The sequence below is a fragment of the Erpetoichthys calabaricus genome, chromosome 17 (assembly GCF_900747795.2).
Source record: "Erpetoichthys calabaricus chromosome 17, fErpCal1.3, whole genome shotgun sequence".
In the NCBI taxonomy this organism is placed as follows: Eukaryota; Metazoa; Chordata; class Cladistia; order Polypteriformes; family Polypteridae; genus Erpetoichthys; species Erpetoichthys calabaricus.
In genome coordinates, this window is record NC_041410.2 from 54,003,566 (window position 1) to 54,023,749 (window position 20,184).

Genomic DNA, 20,184 nt, shown 5'->3' on the forward strand with positions numbered 1-20,184 from the left:
GTAAAATTATTTCTTAATGTTAAATAACTTAAGGCAGGAGAAACAAAAAAATATTTTCACACTTTCATAGGATTTTACACTGTTTTGTTCTTTTGTTCCGGCAGTTTTGCTTTTTTTTTTCTTTTGTTTTGTTTACATTTCCGCCTCAGAGCAACAGTAAAACTGTCAGTCTTGTGAATGAGAAACAACATTTCTGTTTTCAGTCAGTTAGATCACGATATTTTAAAGTTTATTTAGATTTGATGTTTTAAGAGTACGGTATATACCTTGCATACTGTCAAATATTTTTTAACAAATGTGCATATTTAAAATACATCAGTTTGCCACTGTAAACAAGCGTATCTCAGTGCGACATTATGCTGTTACTTGGACAATCCTGGTTCTAAGCTGTGTGTTCTGATAATTCATCAGAAACAATTCACTTGACAAATTGTTTTTACCGCAATCAGAAACACAATGAATTACTGTAGATCAAACTGCAGTTTTCAAATCCATACTAAGTTTCTTTACAAAATTGTTTTTGTTCCCTTATTCATGGAGGTAGTAGATGTTGAGATGTTGAAGAGTTGATGTTTTGAACTTGGTTTAAACTATGAATAATTTACCTTTAGATATGACTAAAGCATTTTCTGTTGTCCTGTGCTTACAAGTAGAGACATACAGTATCCATTCATCCATTATCCAACCCACTATATCCTAAATACAGGGTCACGGGGGTCTGCTGGAGCCAATCCCAGCCAACACAGGGCGCAAGGCAGGAAACAAACCCCGGGCAGGGCGCCAGCCCACCACAGGGCTCGCACACACACACACACACACAACAAGCACACACTAGGGACAATTTAGAACCGCCAATGCACCTAACCCACATGTCTTTGGACTGTGGGTGGAACCGGAGTACCCGGAGGAAATCCACGCAGACATGGGGAGAACATGCAAATTCCACACAGGGAGGACCCGGGAAGCAACCCCGAAGCAGCAGCGCTAGCCACTGTGCCACCCAACATACAGTATGATGAATATAAATATATAAGCATACATTTGGTATTCTATATGGCCAAAAGTTTGTGGACATCCAATTCCAAAACAAGATGTTATACAGTAATCCCTCGCTATATCGCGCTTCGACTTTCGCGGCTTCACTCTATCGCGGATTTTATTTGTAAGCATATCTAAATATATAACACGGATTTTCTGCTGCTTCGCGAGTTTCTGCGGACAATGGATCTTTTTACTTCTGGTACTTGCTTCCTCAGTTGGTTTGCCCAGTTGATTTCATACAAGAGATGCTATTGGCGGATGGCTGAGAAGCTACCCAATCAGAGCACGCAGTTAAGTTCCTGTGTGCTGCTGATTGGCTCAGCGACGGAGTGCTGCATTAACCAGGAAGTCTCATCTCACTCATTCAGCATTAACGTGCTCCTGCTACTGCTTCAGGGGCCGTGTCCAAGCGCCAACAGAAGATGCAAATGATTGCAGAAAAGGTAAAAGTTTTGGATATGTTGAAGGAAGGGAACAGCTACACCGCTGCAGGACACCATTACGGCATCAATGAGTCCACGATTCTTTTTATTTAAAAAGGAGGAAAAGCATATAAGATCTACGGCCGCAGTGTCCTTTAACCAGGGCGTAAAACGAGTTGCAAGTGGACGTGATAAGGCAGTAGTCTGGATGGAATCTGCTTTAGGGATTTGGATTGATGAGTGCTGGAAGAAGAACAACGGTGGTACTACACCGTTGCCTGAAGAGGCTCCTTTAGAAGAGCTGCAACGCTATCCTTTGTTGTGCAGTAAAATTTAAACTCATCGTTATCGGACAAATTGTCGTGTCATTGTTGGTGAGTAACCATAATTAATTATCTACGTACAGTACTTATTACATGTACATAGTTTAGTGTCACTGTACACACATTTTACTGTATACAATTTTTCTTGCATTGTACGTATTTATTGCTGGTGGCCTGTCTGTCGTAATGGTTGTAACATATGTGATATCGGAGACGCTTGATATCTTTAAAATAATATTTAGGTTTTACTGTATATAAACTGTGTTTACATACATAATTTCAACGAATCTTACCTAATATCTAAGAGAATACAAAGGGTTTATGCTGTATAATTTCTGCGGGAAATGTTTATAATAGTGTGGGAGAGTTTATAAGGGCTTAAAATATATAAAAATAACCATATGAACATATGGTTTCTACTTCGCGGATTTTCACCTTTCGCGGGGGGTTCTGGAACGCAACCCCCGCGATGGAGGAGGGATTACTGTAATTTGTAGTACCCACCCAATCTTTTGCAGCTATTACAGTCTCCACTCTTCTGGTAAGGCTTTCCATTTTAGAGGCAGGACTGGATTAACCATTAAGCAAAATAAGCACATGCTTAGGGCATCAAGGGGAGGGGGCCACCACAAACATTTTCCATTGCTAGGTTTACCATGGACCATATGGTGCAAAACTGTCAATAGTGCAGCTGAACCAGGTTCCACAAAAAGGTGCTCTCACATTAAAAGGAAAAATGATGTACACATATACTGTATATACTAGAATAAAAATAATAATATAAAAGTAATAATAGACATTAATGATATATATTAATCTTTGGAATACAACAAAATTTGAATCTGGTAACTGCCACATGGTCCACCAAAGCTCATGTGATGGTTCTTGTCTTGCTCATGTCAGCTGTCCCATTCAGTCGCCCACTGAGAGTCTCAGTACAGCATTACCAGAAGTACGATAATTATTGTATGTGTATGATAATTTTATGGCATGTACGATAATACATAGCATACCATTATCATACGTTGAAAACATATTAATTTTATATGGAAACAAAATAAATGTTTTTTAATGCTGTGTGTTTTGAATTTACACACAGAGATTCCTCTTATTATTGTACACGCATGCGGTGGTTAAATATATATGAGGGCAAAATCTTCTAAGTGCTTAGGGCCTCTAAAGGTCTAAATCTGACCGTGGGAATTTTTGGCAATTCCCCAAAACAGAATTTATGAGGTCAGGTACTGATGTTGGATGAGATGACCAGGCACTCGATCGGCATTCTGATTTATCCCAAAGGTTTTCAATATGCTCCGTGCAGGCCAATCGAGTTCCTGCATGCCTTTATGCACCTATGTTTGTGCACAGTCATGCTGGAATAGAAAATATCTTCTCAAACTCAAAATTTTAAATGGTCTAAAATATATGTATATTTTGTAGCATCAATAGTACCCTTCACTAGAACCAAGGGGTCTAGCCCAAACCCTTAAAAACAGAAAAACAGGCCCAGACTATTGTCCCTGTCACCAGACTTTACAGTAGGCACAATGCAGATTGAACGGTAGTATTTTCCTGGAATCCTGCCAATCCAGATTCACCAGATAGTGAAGCATAATTCATCACTCCAGAGAACACGTTTTCACTGCTGTAGAGACTGATGGTGGCATACTTTACACCACTCGAGCCGATTCTTGGCATTCCTCATAGTGATCTTAGGCTTGTGTACAGCTGCTCAGCCATGGAAACCCATTTCATAAAGATCTCAAAGCACAGCTCTTGTGGTGATGTTACTTCAAGAGGCAGTTATTTACTCTGTTGTGAATGGTTCAACACTACATTTTTATGCACTGTGCACTTCAGCAGGTGGCAGTCTTGCTCTGTGAGTTTGAATGGTTCTACAAGTGTCCTATGACAGTGACACTTTTAAAGACACTGAGCTCTTCAGTATGACCCTTTGTACTGCCAGCGTTTGTCAATGGAGATGGCATGGTTACATGCATGAGGTTATGCTCCGGTTAACAATGGGTGTGGCCAAAACACCTGAACAGAATAATTTGACTATACTGTATAGTGAAATCATATAAATGGAATGTTAATGTATGTTTTTAGCTTTAATGAAGTTCAATTTAATTAAATTTATTGTATTAAGTTTATGAATAAAAGTGCTAGATTTAAAATACACAAAAGGTAGTTTGAAATTAGAAAATACAACTTAAAAGAAGAGTTTAGGAGTCATAGTGGACTCGTCATTATCTACACCCAGAGTTTAGGAGTCATAGCAGACTCGTCATTATCTACACCCAGAGTATTTACAGAAGCGATCAAGAAGGCCGATGGGGACTTAGGTTACATAGCATGATGTGTGGAGTACAAGTCTAGGAAAACTATGCTTAAGCTACATAATAAATAACCTATTTAGATTCTGATGAGAAAGGTTTGTGGCATCATGTGGTTTTAAATAAATAAAGATGGTGCGATTCAGGTTACATGCGAGTGCAAGTGTATGAGAAAGTATGCACAAGTAGTAAATTGATGATAACACCTGTACCCGACTGGTGTACAAAAAGTAGGGTAGGGTAGGAAACAGGAGAAAACAAAAGAAGAAAGAAAGAAAGAGGTAAAAAATGAACATGAAACTGTGGAAAGCAGAGAGCCAGGCAGCTGGTAGTGAGCCCGATGGAGAAGCATATGGCCAGTGCTTAAGATTTCTGCTTTTTGAGACTTTTTAACCTTGTTTTAAAGGATTATTTATTGTTAATTAGATTTTAACCTCTACCAATGACTTTGATTTTCTGGATTATTTATTTATTTATTGAGGATTGCTGCACTGCACTTTGGACACTTCATTGTCCAGTACAAAGCATAAAACACTTGCCCCATTCTCTTTTCTGACCTGGGTCATCCTTGATCTATGACTATTGACGGTTCCAAGTTCAAGCTGCCAGGGACCGTGGAGCCAACCTGGACCATCAGAAAGACTTCATCTGCAGCACAGTGTGCAGTTTGAGTTTCCATATTACAAAAAACAACATAGCAGTGCTAGAGGAAGAGAAGAGTGACTAGGCTGATTCCAGGACTATGAACTCTGGGCTATGAAGAATGATTGAAGGTGTTTAACCCTTTTCAATTTAATCAAATAGAAGTATTTATTTCCATTGTTTAAATCAGTTTTTATTTCTGTATTTTCATCTTTCAACTAATTTTCAGCTTAGCTTCAGTTTAGATTTATGATGTTTTGACAATTTCTATTTTATTTTTTTTATTATTTTTGAGAATTATTTTAATTTAGTTTTCATTTACACTTAAAGGGCCATTCATTGATTACATTCAGAAGTAAATGATGTTCTACCATAGCACAAGGAATGTAGAAACACAGAAATATGCCCATGAGAAGTTAAGTTAGTTTGTTATTGCTCCCACTTCCAAACACTTTGTAAAATGTTTTTCCGTTGTGCTGCAGTGGTATCCATCTTTTCAAGGAACAGGCTATTTATTTTAAACTTTCGATCTTTTTTTTTTTTTGTTCTTTATTTCGCCTTATGCAATTTCTTGTATTAGGAATTTGTTAGTTTTCGCATACCCCTTGGGGTCAGAGTGCAGGGTCAGTTATTGTACAGCGCCCCTGGAGCAATTATAGGTTAAGGGTCTTGCTCAAGGGCCCAGCAGAGTAGGCAGTGACAGGGATTCGAACCGGCAACCTTCTGGATACCAGCGCAGATCCTTAGCCTCAGAGCCACCACTCTGCCCTCAAAAAAAAAAAAAAGCTAATGTCTTCTACTGCACAGTTGTGGAAACCTTTCAGCTTATGCTTGTAAGCAAGCAAAATATGGATTATCCAATCTTATCAGCTCCAAACAACTGCGGCAGAAGTTCCCTACAGTTCTAGAGTTATGAGTTGTTTTCAGTAAAGTTTCTGGAATAAAATTTCTAGTAGGGCCACACAGTCCTGAAAGAGAAACACTGTCAGAAGGACCAGAACCATCCTGAGCACCATCAGCAGATGGTGATAATATGTGAGAGTGAATGACAGAGAGAGGTGATCAAACACTTAAAAGCAGCACTTATGAGACCCGCTCCTCTGCTTAAATCCACTGGGTTGGGTATGTGGCTAGCAGCGAGTTCCAGTTGAATCCAGTCTTGCTTTGACTCCATGGAGTTGAGGAAAAGTGAGCACAGATGGTATTGCTTCTGACCCCACGTGAGTGGTGTGAGGCAAAGTAGATAGTGAAAGGACAATTGGAGCGGCATGGAAGATGCCATGAAAGATTGGAGTTGTACAGACAATGGCAGACAACTTGGAGGGCAGCTGAGGAAAGATAATGATGACTACTACTTCAGTATAGCTAAATGTGCAAGTTCATGCGCTGTTTAAATTGTGACACACAAAAAAAAACAAATGGGTCACTTACAAATTCTCTAACCTTCATTCCCTAAAGTGGAACTGAAACATACAGACTACACATGCACATATGATCAAAGGAATACTGAGAATATTGCAGAGTTGAGTACCTGAAGTCAAGTAACTAACTCAACCTGCTAGATATTCCTGATTCAATAAATAGTTGTACCCATAGACTCAGTTTTTGAGTTTGATTGACTGACATGAACTAGCATCAGCTTTCTGCAGACACAAAGGATAGATGTTTGTTAACTAGTGTAACTGGTTGTTTTACCTTACATACATTTTTGTATTGTACCAGTTGCAACTATCCAAAGAAAATATCCCTGGGGATAAATAAAGTTCTCTCTCTCTCTCTCTATCAGTATTTTCCATCACTTCTCTTTAGATATCACTTTCCAATTACATAGGAGTTCTCACTATAGTTAAAAATATATAATTTTATTTTTAATTAAAAAGAGTAACAGTGCCAGCACAGATTGCAGAAGAGATTTCCGCCAAATACCTCATCCCAGGTTCAGCATTTCCATTTTCTCTTCCCTCCCTGTTTGTGCTGTTTAACTATCTATTAATCCATCTTCATAAATAACTGCTGAGTCCAATATACTCTACATTAACGTTAGGGTGTGTCTTTGCATGTTACAATGTTAAAAGTTTTGCTTTATCCTTACATATAATTGCCTAAAATCTTTTCTTATGAGTAGGTGATGCAAAGAAGAGCCATGGAAGTCAAAACATAGAAATAAGAAGGATTTAATGTAAGGAAAGATAAACACAAAAGGCAGAAGACAAAGTAACATGAAATGATAAAAATAACAAAGATGTGATGAGCACAGAGCACACCTATACAAATAACAGACCCTAACTACCACATGGTGACTTGTCCACAGTTTCAGTCCATCACTCCTAGCTTACCTTCCATTAGAACTCTTCTTCTTCACAACCTGGCCTTGACTTCCTCCTGTCGATTAAGCCTGTGCATGTTGCTCGCCTTCCACCTCCGTACTCTTTGAAGTGGTGGGAAAAAAGTACCTTTATAAGGCCAGTCTGTCGTCACTTCCAGGGCAGCCTCAGGAAACAGCTGTACATAATTCCTGAGGCCATATGGTTAAATTGCCTTTGGCAGCAGTGTTTCTGCACTTCTAGGCAAGGTTTAAGTGGACAGGTGTAGTTTATTCTTTACAGTAACCAGGTGGGTTCTAAAAATAATATAACAAAGTCACATGTTGACCTGTACCATACTGTCCTTGTCTGTCATTCACCAAGACTTTGTAATGTTCCATGTCAGTCTGGTAGCACACCCTGATGGGTACCATAGAGATTGTTACAGCTCCTTTTTTTCCTTTTATTGAATTTATTAAAAGCATGTAACGTTCCATACAATCAAGTTAAACTTAACAAAACTAAATTCAATTCAACTCCCACCCATGAGAGAGAGAGAGGAAGGCCAACAGCCAGAGTAAAACTTTGAGAGTAGTAAAGAGGGAAAGGAGTCTTTCTCACCAGTATAAATGCTTATTCCAAAATGTTATTGATTAGATCCTGCCAGGTTTTAAAAAAGTTTTGCACAGATCCTTTAAGTGAGAATTTAATTTTTTCCAATTTCAAATAGTATATAACATCAGTTACACAGTGACGTAACAGAGGTGGGTTAGGATTCCTCTAGTTCAGCAAGGTTAGTCTATGTACCAATAGTGAAGAAAATACAATTACAGTTTGTCCTTTTCCACTTTAAGCCCATCTGCAAGTACAGTCATCCCTCACCTATCGCGGGGGTTACATTCCAGAGCCCCCCGCGATAGGTGAAAATCCGCGAAGTAGTGACCTATATTTTTTTTATTATTTATACATATTTTAAGGCTTTATAAACCCTTCCCACACTCTTATAAACCTTTCTCACTCTCTTGTTAACCTTTCCCACACTCTTATAAACACTTCCTATGCTCTTAAACACTTTCTACATTCTTAAACACCGCAGACCAACACTGCACACTGCACGCAGCGATCAGACGTCGATGTGTCTGCACTCGCTTTGTGAAGGGGGGCAGCTGAACTCACGCTGAGCAGAAATGGACTTTGTGCTGCTTCTGCCAAAATGCCTGCTTGTCGCTCTGCGCGTTCGGAAGGAGGGGGAGGAGTGGGGGTGTGTGAGGGCTGAACGCACGTTCGCTCAAACCCTTCTCCCCGGAAGCGCTGTACGCTCCTGCCACTTCGCATTGTCAAGGGGGTGGGGAGCTGAATGAACGCTAAGGAGAAGTGGACTTTGTGCTTGCTTTGTGCTGCTTGTCGCTCTGCGTGTCAATAATTTAAATGCCTGTACATCACCAAGTTTCCTGTCTCACTGTCTTGTCTTGCGTGAAGTTAAAATGTTTTATAATAGTGAGATGTTACTCATATCCTTAGCCCGACATCCACATATCATATGTGTTAACAAAGTGTGTTTTATAAGTTTACATGTGTTTAAAGCATGTGGGATGGGTATTTTAAGGCTTAAACTATAAAAATGTTTATTTATATGGTCTTTCTATATCGCGGATTTTCTCCTGTTGCTGATGGGTCTGGAACATAACTTCCGCGATAGGTGGGCAATCACTTGTATTTAAAAACCCGCAAAGTCGTGAATCCGCGAAAAGTGAACCGCGAAGTAGCGAGGGATTACTGTACACCAAACACAGCTGTTAGTGGATTAGGAGGGATTGTGACTCCAAGGCTGTCTGATAGGCATTTAAAAATTTTTTGTCCAAAATGATGTTAATTAGGTACACACCCAAAACATATGGCCTAGTGAGGCTGAAGTTTGATTGCAATGTTCGCAGGTTGGATCTTGCTCTGGAAACATTGTAGGCAATTTTAAACGAGATAGATGTGCTTGATAAAAGATTTTAAGTTGAATAATTGTATGCTTTGCGCATATGAAGCTAGAGTGAATTCTGTGCGTGGCTGCCTTCTACTCCTTTTCTGAAATGTTGTGTGAGTGATCCTTTTCCCACTGTACTCTATGATCTTTGAAAGGAAGGGATTTAAAATGTTTTTATATTTATAGAAATGCTGTCTGAGTCCTCAAGACTGATCAATAGATCTTCTGGAATAGAAATTGTTGGGAGGTGAGGAAAATTAGGTAGATTTCATTTAGCAAAATTTCTAATTTGGATATAGTAGAAAAATTGTGTTGATGGAAAGCTAAATTTGGAGTGTAATTGTTCGTAGGATGCAGAGACATTATTTATACACAAATCTTTAAATGATTTAATCCTGTACATTTTCCAAACATTAAAAACTGTGTAATTTTGAGAGGGTAGAAAAAGGTGGTTATCATGTAGAGGTGCCACAGATAAATTATTCTCTAACTTGAAGTGTTTCCTACACTGGTTCCATATTCTGAGTGAATAAAGGATAATTGGCTTGTTAGGATTGACTTGTATTTACTGGTGTACAAAGCAGGGAGTATAAAGAAGTACTGAAGGATTTCATTTCTATTGCGGACCAAGCCTGTGTGTGTTCACCTATATGTGTCAATGCCCAGGTTTTTATAGCTTATATATTTGCCGCCCAGTAATAAAGTTGAAAATTAGGTAGAGCCATGCCACCTTCTGATTTAGGTCATTGTAGGATCGCCCTTTTGATGCGTGGATATTTTGAATTCTGAATAAATGAAGTTATGATTGAATCTAGTTTCTTAAAAAATTATTTTGTTCATGTATATGAGGATGTTTTGAAATAGAAACAGAAGCTTAGAGAGGATATTTATCTTGATAGTATTAATTCTCCCTGCTAAAGTAAGATGGAGGGTAGACCATCTATGAACGTCTTGTTTAAGTTTTTCCAAGCAGACAGCAAAATTTTGCTGAAAAAGAGCTTCATATTTACTTGTGATGCTTACCTCTAGGTTTTTAAACTGATCTGCAATGATGAAAGGAAAGGTGTCCAATCTAATGTTGTTTACTAGAGAATTCACTGGAAAAAACACACTTTTGTTCAAATTAATTTTGAGTCCAGATATCTTTTGAAATTCTGCCCATGCAGTTAGGGCTGCAGGTACAGAATTTTATGGGTCTGATATATAGTACCATATCTTCTGCATATAATGACATTTTCTGTTCAAGTTCTTCTCTGAAAATCCTCTTTATCTCTGATGCATTTAGAAAGTGAACAGCCAATGGCTCCATGGCGATTGCAAATAGCAGTGGTGACAGGATGCATCCTTGTCTAGTAGCGCATTATAGTTTGAAGTAGTCAAAACGCAATGTGGTGAATAGGTAGTCCCATTCAACCAAATGCTTTTTCTGCATTCAAAGATAGTAAGATCTCTGGAGTGTTAGACTTTATGGGTGAATATATTTCATTAAACAGGTGTCGAAGATTGGAAGCGAAGTGTCTTCCTTTAATAAATCCAGTTTGGTCTTGTGATATTACCTGAGGGAGTACTTTCTCAGTCCTTCTGGCTAGAACTTTGGGGAGTATCTTAACATCATTATTCAGAAGTGAGATTGGTCTGTATGATACACATTGTAATAAGCTCATATTTTTCTTACGGAAAATGGTCATTAATGCTTGGTCAAAAGTTTGAGGTAGAATTTTATTGTCTCTGGCTTCTACAAATGTTGCTAAAAAAAAAAAAGGGGGCGCTATCTTAATTGAAATTTTTTTTATAAAATTCAGCAGGGTAGCCATCAAGACCTGGTGCTTTCTCTCTCTGATGTGAGTTTATAGCATTGAGTAATTCTGAAAGTGTCAGAGGTTGCTACATCTCTTACCTTTACAGCTTATAATTTTAACTTAATGCTGTTATACTGTTTTAGAGTTCATGAAAGAAATATGTTGAATCAATAAATAACACTACAATAAACGTGAACTTGTTCTGTATGTTGCAATCCAAAGCTAAGGAAGTATTGCATACTGGAATAAGCCATTTCTATACCATACAAGCTACTCAGTATCTACATTGTGTTAATTTACCCAACCAGAAAATCTTCTTCCTGATTTATTATCTTTACTAAGAGCTTTACATGACTCAGTTGTAAAGAGAGAAACAATATATAGGAAGATTTCTGTTCCATATCTGCATCTTACAATGTTCAGCCTGTGGTTCGTCCATGATTCATACACAACAAATTTAAACTAGCTTCACAGAACTCTTTTAGATTCTTTCTTATGTCCAGGCGAGTAATGCCCAAATTTGATGTGTTTGTTTTCCTCAGCATATGTTGTCCCTGTCAAAGTGGAAATGGAGATGGTAATACAGCAGTATGAAAAAGCTAAAGCAGTCCGAGAAGAGCAACTGGACCGACTAACACAGATCTGCCAAGAGCAGGCGGTGAGAGATTTGTTTTGTCTCATCTTCATCTTTAGACTGAACACTGCATCATTGAACAAATCAAACACTGAGGCTTCAGTTTAATCGGGACCAATCACAAAATTATTCTGATGGACTAAATAGTTCAAAGCCTAATTTTATTTAGCTTCACTCATGCAGTAACTAGAATGGATAGCTTATCATTCTTATTAAAAAATTTTTAAATCTACTTGCTCTGCATTACAATCACACAGTAGCAGTGGTCAGTCTTGGTTCTGTAGACCATCATAACTGCAGGGTTTTGTTCCAACCAGTTTCTTAACTGCATGTAAGTCTTGTTATTAGCTGAAGTCCGTGTTTCAATAGTCAGCTCACTCTACTTCTAGTCTCAGAAATTAAATTTTACCTTTCTTTGAAATTCAAAAAGATGCTTTCTAGTACCATGCATTACACAAATCCTTTAAGTTCCCTCCATTTATATTTAGTTCTAATTCTATTGCCTTTCAAAGACCTGTTAAATGCCCTTCATAGATTTGTCAGCTTCATTTTCTCAGCATACTTTGATATCTGGGATCATCAGAAAAACTGGAATTGTAATACATAAACATGACAGACTTGCATAAGGTTGTGAGTTTTGCTCATATTTAAACAGCAAAAACATTTTACTGTTTTTACTGAACATTAAAATCAATTTGTCATTTTTAATTACTCCCACAATCTCAGTTCTGGTTGCCGATTCCTGACTGCATGAGTGTCAAAATGTCCTGTGCCAAGTTTATGTTGAGGTCTCACAGTACTGATGCACACACATCTGCTTGAAAGTCTTTTCCTTGACATGATTATCAATAGGTAGAAATACTTCTTTGCACAGTATATGCTTCAAATATTTGCTTCCTAGGTAGAAAACCTCATTTTTGTAGTTTTAATGGAAGAGGAAGCACTTGTTATCTTTGCTTTGCACAATTGTGGTTTTACTGATATGATTACAGAACAAGTTGCTTATATGTTAAATGAGATCATGATGGGTGTGAAGCACTTCTCCTACATGCAGAAGCTTTTGTTCCTACTGATATTTGGCAGCTAGTATGTTAAATGTATAAAACATTTTCCTTAAATTATATTGGATACAAACGTTTTGATTGAAGGCATGCATGCATGTGTGGAACATCCAAATAATTAAAAAAGGTTTTAAATTTAGCTAAAAAGGCATTTATTTCATGGTGTCCAAGGTTTAGTTTTTAACGAAAAAATGTAGGCTTTTGCAGTTCCATATGTGAAACATTTTGTAAAATCTGTTTGAAATGTACTCTTTACCTGCTGTCTTTTGTGTCCCATGTTTTCATTAACAAACTTAATTTTAACATAATAGCTTGCCTATAATCACAACAGTCAAATATCTCTATTACATTATGTCTCCTTTTAGTTCATGTCCACTTAGCCTTACAAAACATTTTAAGTCTTTCATAATATGCAGTACCTACAAAAAATATTCACCCCCTTGGAAGTTTTAGTTTACACATTTTATTATTTAACAACATTCAGTCACAATGTATTTCATTTGGCAGAAAACAACAGCATTTATTCATATAGCACATTTTCATACAAGCTGTGTAGCTCAAAGTGCTTTGCAAGACTTCAAAGAGAAAGTTACATTAAAAAACAAATAATATTAAGCAACAATATTGCAAATTTAGAAACAAAAGAAAAAGGTAAGTTCAGATGGCTGGGAGAACAGAAAAAAACAAAAAAACACCTGTAAGCATGGAGAAAAAAATAAAATCTGCTGGGATTCTAAAGCCAAATGACTACTCAACTCCTATTTTGCATTCTACCATTTATAAAGGTTCTTAATTCAAACCTCTTTGTTATCAGGCTTCACATGATAGGATTTGATGAAGCTGGTCTTGTGGACAGCTGAGACAGCCCTACCTTCATTCCATCATCTCAGGGGGCTTCATGATGCCTTGATCAGGTGGTGTGGGCACAGAACTCTACCAGAGAAAAACCAGAAAAGACAGCAGGGAATAGTAGAGATTAGTAAAGATTGTGGATCAATGACGAATATGATAATTCTACGCCCATTTAGCCTATTAGGAATACAACTAAAATATAGCTATGGAAAAGCCATATTAAAATAATGGGATTTTAGCAGTTTTTTTTAAATTTTCTACAGTTATTAGCCTAGCAAATTTATATTGGTAAAGTATTCCAGGTTTTAGGTGCATAAGCAAAAGGCCACCTCACCACTTCTTTCAAGATTGGCTATTGGAATTATAAGCAGACCTCCATTTGAAGATCTAAGGTTACAATGTGGAGTCTGGGGCATTCTAAAATATAGGGAGTCACAAGATTAATTTTATGACTTTTTAAGACTTTTTAATGTCAAAGTGAAATGAGTTCTCTGCTAAGTGGTCTAAATTAATTACTAGTATAAAACCTAACTGATTGCATAATTACAGTGCTATGAGGCAGACTAGCTTTATCCCATTTTACTAGGCTGGAAGCCAAATCCCGACTTAGTGAACTGCTGCCAGACACTCTTATTGCCAGCTAAAAGTCTCTGTTTGCCTGAATGGAATGCAGAATCTGCAGCCTTATTTGTTTAAATGATCGATACCAGACCATGTAACAGCCAGGCATAAAATGGACTGAAGTTCTAAACAAAAGACTTTTAATCCAAGATGAGCAGCAATGATGGGTAGAACTTTGCACCAGTGGTCAACCAACAGCATGGGCTTATGTGCACCCAAGAAGCCAATGACAAGACCTGTATTCCTCCCTATAAAAACCCTTGTAATATCCTAATTAATTTTGCATCTTTCACCATGCTACAGCTTAATCTGCCATAATTTGGATGCCCATAGCCAGACCCTAAAGCTGATAGGGAGGGGGCCTAACAGAAGCAACCCCTTTACTCCAAAGGGCTAACTGTGCTGGACTGAAAGGGTTGAATATTTGTCTGTGTTGGAGTTTGCATGAGGTTACCATTAGTCCAGCCTTGCTGAGGAATTGGAGGACAGGAGCAAGAGAAAAAGACCTACATAAACCACATTGTTACCTTGCTAACAGTGGTCTCTGAGTGATCACCTGTTGACTTAGCAGGCGTAACTTTGCTACCATCCAAGGACACATTGTGTAAAACCCTCGAAGAGAAAACTGCAGTGAAAGGTGAAAGTCCTTCCTTGTGTCTGGAGAAAGCCAACCAAGAAAGGAACCAAGCATCACTCATCTCAAATCATAAGTATACTTTGTTTCCAAAAACGATTAATTGCAATTTAATAGATAGGACAAATCCAACTAATGTACTATGGTAATTGTAAGTGAAGAGAATAACGTTGTGAACGATTAGTTCTGGCTATCACTAGTTTCTCACCCTAAATCCAGTTTGAAAGAGAGATATAATTCAGTGTGCTGGGGGGTTGGTCCTAAAACCAAAGCAGAGGCTGGCTGCTATAAGTAAATGAATGCCACTTGCCAGCAACAGAAACTTCATAACCAGACAGAAAACATATCCATCTTGAGTGAAAAATCAGGATTCCTAATTTGTGTGCATTTTCCTATAAGAGAGGAAAGTTGTATCTAAGTCGAAAGACAGAATTGATAAGTTACATGAATTTTTCTATAGGAGAGAAAAAAAAAAGTTAAAGATTTTGTAATTTTATGTTTTGTGTTATTTGTTAGTGTCTTTTACATATATATTGTGCGGGCGGCCGGGACCCTTGCCTGGCCGGGAAGCCTCTTCTGTATATGGTCCAGGGGAACAGGCATGAACTGAACAGTACTTCCCCTGGGACTCTAGATGGCAGCCTCCCTGGGTGGCAGTGGTGCCTCGAATTCCTGCAGGGCTCCATGGGAGATGGAGTTCTCTACGACCCTGTTGGGATCCGGGGGGTGCCACCAGGGGGTGCTGCAGTGGTTCCTGAGCCCATGCGGGTGGTTCTTCCATCACACCCGGAAGTGCAGCCAGAAATGGGTCATCAAACACCTGGAGCACTTCCGGGTGGGCTATAAAAGGAGCCAGCAGCCACCACTCCGGGAGCCAGAGTTGGGAGGAAGGAGACAAAGCTTGCTGGAGAGGAGTGGTGGAGAAAAAGAGAGAGAGAGAAGAAGAATTGTGTGATACTGTGCTTGTGGGACTGAGTTGTGCCTGTGGTCTTGTTACAATATAAATATAGATATCTCCCTATACATATGTTCCTATATCTATATTTATATATCCCTATACAGTTATGGCCGAAATTATCGGCACCCCTGGAATTTTCCCAGAAAATTGTTGCAATTACAAATCTTTTGGTATACACATGTTTATTTCCTTTATGTGCATTGGAACAACACAGAAAAACAGAGAAAAAAAGCCAAATCTGACATAATTTCACACAAAACTCAAAAACCGGGCTGGACAAAATTATTGGCACCCTCAACTTAATATCTGGTTGCACGCCCTTTTGGAAAAAATAACTGAAATCAAGCACTTCCTATAACCATCAACAAGCTTGTTACACCTCTCAACTGGAATTTCCGACCACTCTTCATTTGCAAACTGCTCAAGGTCTCTCAGATTTGAAGAGTGCCTTCTCCCAACAGCAATTTTGAGATCTCTCCATAAGTATTCAATTGGATTTAGATCCGGACTCATTGCTGGCCACTTCAGAACTCTCCAGCTCTTTGTCTTCAACCATTTCTGGGTGCTTTTAGAGGTATGTTTGGGGTCATTGTCCTGCTGGAACACCCATGACCTCTGACGCAGACCCAGCTTTCTGACACTGGGCCCTACATTGCGCCCCAATACCTTTTGGTTGTCTTCAGATTTTATGATGCCTTGCACACAGTCAAGGCATCCAGTGCCAGAGGCAGCAAAACATCCCCAAAACATCTTAGAACCTCCTCCATGTTTGACTGTAGGTACTGTGTTCTTTTCCTCATAGGCCTCATTCCATTTTCTGTAAACAGTAGAATGATGAGCTTTACCAAAAAGCTCTACCTTGGTCTCATCTGTCCACAAGACGTTCGCCCAGAAGGATTTTGGCTTCCTCAAGTACATTTTGGCAAACTCCAGTCTGGCTTTTTTATGTTTCTGTGTCAGCAGTGGGGTCCTCCTGGCTCTCCTGCCATAGCGTTTCATTTCGTTCAGATGTTGACGGATAGTTCGAGCTGACACTGTTGCACCCTGGTCTGCAGAACAGCTTGAATATGTTTTGAAGTTGATCGGGGCTGTTTATCCACCATTCGGACTATCCTACGTTGCAGTCTTTTATCAATTTTTCTCTTCTGCCCACGTCCAGGGAGATTAGCTACAGTGCTATGTGTTGTGCACATCTTGATTATGTTTCGCACAGTGGACAAAGGAACATGAAGATCTCTGGAGATGGACTTGTACCCTTGAGATTGTTGATATTTTTCCACAATTTTTGTTCTCAAGTCCTCAGACAATTCTCTGCTCTTCTTTCTGTTCTCCATGCTTAGTGTGGCACACTCAGACACACAACAGAAAGGTTGAGTCAACTTTTTTCCATTTTAACTGGCTTCAGGTGTGATTGCTATATTGCCAGCACCTGTTTCTTGCCACAGGTGAGTTCAAACGAGCATCATATGCTTGAAATAAAACGATTTACCCACAATTTTGAAAAGGTGCCAATAATTTTGTCCGGCACATTTTTGGAGTTCTGTGTGACATGATGTCAGATTTGGCTTTTTTTCTGTTTTTTTGTGTTGTTCTAATGCACATAAAGGAAATAAATGCGTATACCAAAACATTTGTAATTGCAACAATTTTCTGGGAGAAATGGTGAATTTTCTGGGAAAATGGCCATGACTGTACATATATATCTATATATATATATATGAATATATCCATGTTCAGTATATTATAAGGAAATGGAATTATTTTGCTTATTTCAACAAGCGTGTCTGAGTTATTTGTGAAAGTAAGTCTTTGGCCATGTTTCAAATTACAACAGAGAAAGTGAAAAGGTTAATGTAGGCTTTTGCCAATTTATGAACCTTGCCATCGCTGGGGTAGGCAAGTTGAAATTCATTTTCACTTTCCATACATTGATTTGGTGCCCCTGGGTGAGCGTATTTTTGATTAGTAATTATCAATTCCTGCATTATTCACCTCCTTTAATAAGACACTCCTCAATCATCAGTGGTGCAGCTAATTGGTTTTAGAAGTCACAGAATTTATCCAAGGAAGATCATCACTTTTCTGAGGTTTCATTTGACTGTCATATAAATACACCTTATATGGAAGGCCCATCTTGTGGTGAGTCAGTATCACGGCCTGACCGACACAATGAAGACAAAAGAACACTCATTGCAACTCAGTGAAAAGTTGGGGTATAAAGACATGAATATATCCAAATCACTGAATATCTCTTGGAGTCCAGTTAAATCAACAGGGAAAACTATGGCACAGCTGTAAATCTGCCTAGAGGATGCTGGTCACAAAAACTGAGGTATTGTGTAAGAAAACAATTAGTGAGAGCCACAAGAGGCCTAGGATAAACTCTAAAGGAGTTGCAAGCTGCAATTGATGAAATTGGTGAAAATGTGCAGACAACTGTTGCCTAGGTACTCCACCAGCCACAGCTTTATGGGAGTGCGGCAAAGAGAAAGCCACTGTTAAAAAAAACATGACATCTCAGCAGAAGGCATATGGAAGACCCTGAAGTAGGTCAGAAGAAGGTACTATGGTCTGATGAGACCAAAATTAAGCCATTTGGCTATCAGACTAAATGCCATGTTTGAACACTGCACATTATCAAAAACACCCCAACCCCACTGTGAGGTGTGGTGGTGACAGCATATGCAGTGGGGATGCTTCTCTACAGTAAACCTTAGAAAGCTTGTGAGGGTAGATGGGAAAATGAATGCAGCAAAATAAAAGGAAAACATGATGCAGTCTGCAAGACAACAACCCCAAGCCTATAGCCAAAGCTATATGGAAACTGCTTAAAAATAGTATGTTTAATGTCCCAGAGTGGCAGAGTCAGGGTCCAGTCCAGGGGCCTCATGCATAAATCCGTGCGTATGCCAACTTCCACGTTCTTCCCCTCTATACATCCCGGTCAGTGTGAAAAGTAGTGCACGTGCACGCGCCTGCTGTCCTGCCCCATCTCCTCCCAGAATTACACCTCTTTGAATATGCAAATCAATATAAATTGCTCTTAAGTTCTGTGACAAGACAATGGCAGAAGCATGGGGGAAAATAGAAGAATTTCACCGAATACCAAGTGGAGGCAAGGAAAAACTTACTATTTGTTGGTTTAAACAGTGAAATAAACAATAAAAGGAAGTTGATTGAGTGACATAGAGTGTCGAAGAAACTCAAAAGGTCAAGTTCACAAGGTCACACAGTGCCCAAAAAAAAAATAGTTGTCAGATAGCAAAGTCGCCGTGAAAAGGCGAGTGGTAGCCCACCGTCTGAGTGTCATATGGAAGCTTATTAGAGTACAGAGAAAAGAAAAAAATAGGGACACAGCGGGGGAAAAAAGCTTGAAATGTCAACTTTAATATCGAAATATCACTTTAATCACATAGCTTATTTTGTCATTAAAGAAGAACGTCATAAACTTCATCTTAACATCATTTAATTTACTACTTTCTCAAATCCCATCTTAACTAAAATAGCATGTTACATGCTTTGTTTTGTATGTGTTCTTCTGTGTACTCTGTGTGTGAATCACTACGTGCTTCTTAAACGGGCTTTCTGTTCCTCTGACAGAACACAGAATACATTATATTCATAATATCACTCACTGAACAATTTAAATACTAAGAGGTACACTTGATATCATTTTCATGATGATAGGACTTAAAGCATGTATTAAACATGGGAACACGGTGGCGCAGTGATAGTGGCGAACTGGCACCCCATCCAGAGATGGTTCCAGCCTCCTGCAAAATGCTTGCTGCGCCATGTGTGACCTTCGTTGAAATAATTTATTACAGCAGTACTGTCTTTTTCAAACATACTAACCCCCAATTTCTGTCCTTACTTTTCTTTCTCCAAGTAACTAATCGCCACATAATCAGCTCTGTAATAGATGTAAAGCCATCTGTAAGCTGAGAATGCAGATTCTTCAAAACTTTTAAGGAACATTGAAATATCTTCGCAGTACATGTTTAATTATTATATTCATTTATCCATCCTGGTTCACGCCAGCCCCAGCAAGCATACAGCGCAAGGCAGGAACAATCCCTGAACAGGGCGCCAGCTCATCACTAGCGCTGCGACACATGTTTAATTATAAACAATATAGATTATTTAAATTGTGTTAAAATTTTATCTGTATAATGTAATAAGCATACTTTGCTGAATTTCATCTTAAAAATGATAACAAGAGCTTCAAGAGGATAGTGCTTGGAAATCTAAATCGACTTAGAAGCCAGTCGTCGTCATATTTAAATACACGCTTTATAAAGGGGCTCAGGTTGTGCAATTTGATAACTGTATCGCAAGTTTACAGTGAGGTTATTACAGTATACATATAAGTACAAACAGTTCTACAAAGAGCACTTGATGGACTGATTGAGTGCATTTATAATTCTTGGGATGAAACTGTTTCTCAAGCGTGAGGTCCCTACAAGAAAGGCTGTGAAGCGTTTGCCATATGGGAGCAGTTCAATAGACTGTGTGCATTGCTGAGACAGCATTTGCAAGATGCTGTATACTGATAATTCTCTTTCCGATCAGCTACTGTAGAG

General features: G+C 38.7%; 1 protein-coding gene across 1 annotated transcript in view; it reads left to right on the forward strand.

Annotated features, from left to right (window-relative positions):
- tmem266 (transmembrane protein 266) overlaps positions 1–20,184 on the forward strand; it is a 481,028-nt gene that overhangs the window by 375,745 nt on the left and 85,099 nt on the right. The window contains exon 8 of the mRNA XM_028823201.2: positions 11,384–11,499. Within this exon, the coding sequence (XP_028679034.1) occupies positions 11,384–11,499 (116 nt within the window). The remainder of the gene's footprint in view (positions 1–11,383; positions 11,500–20,184) is intronic.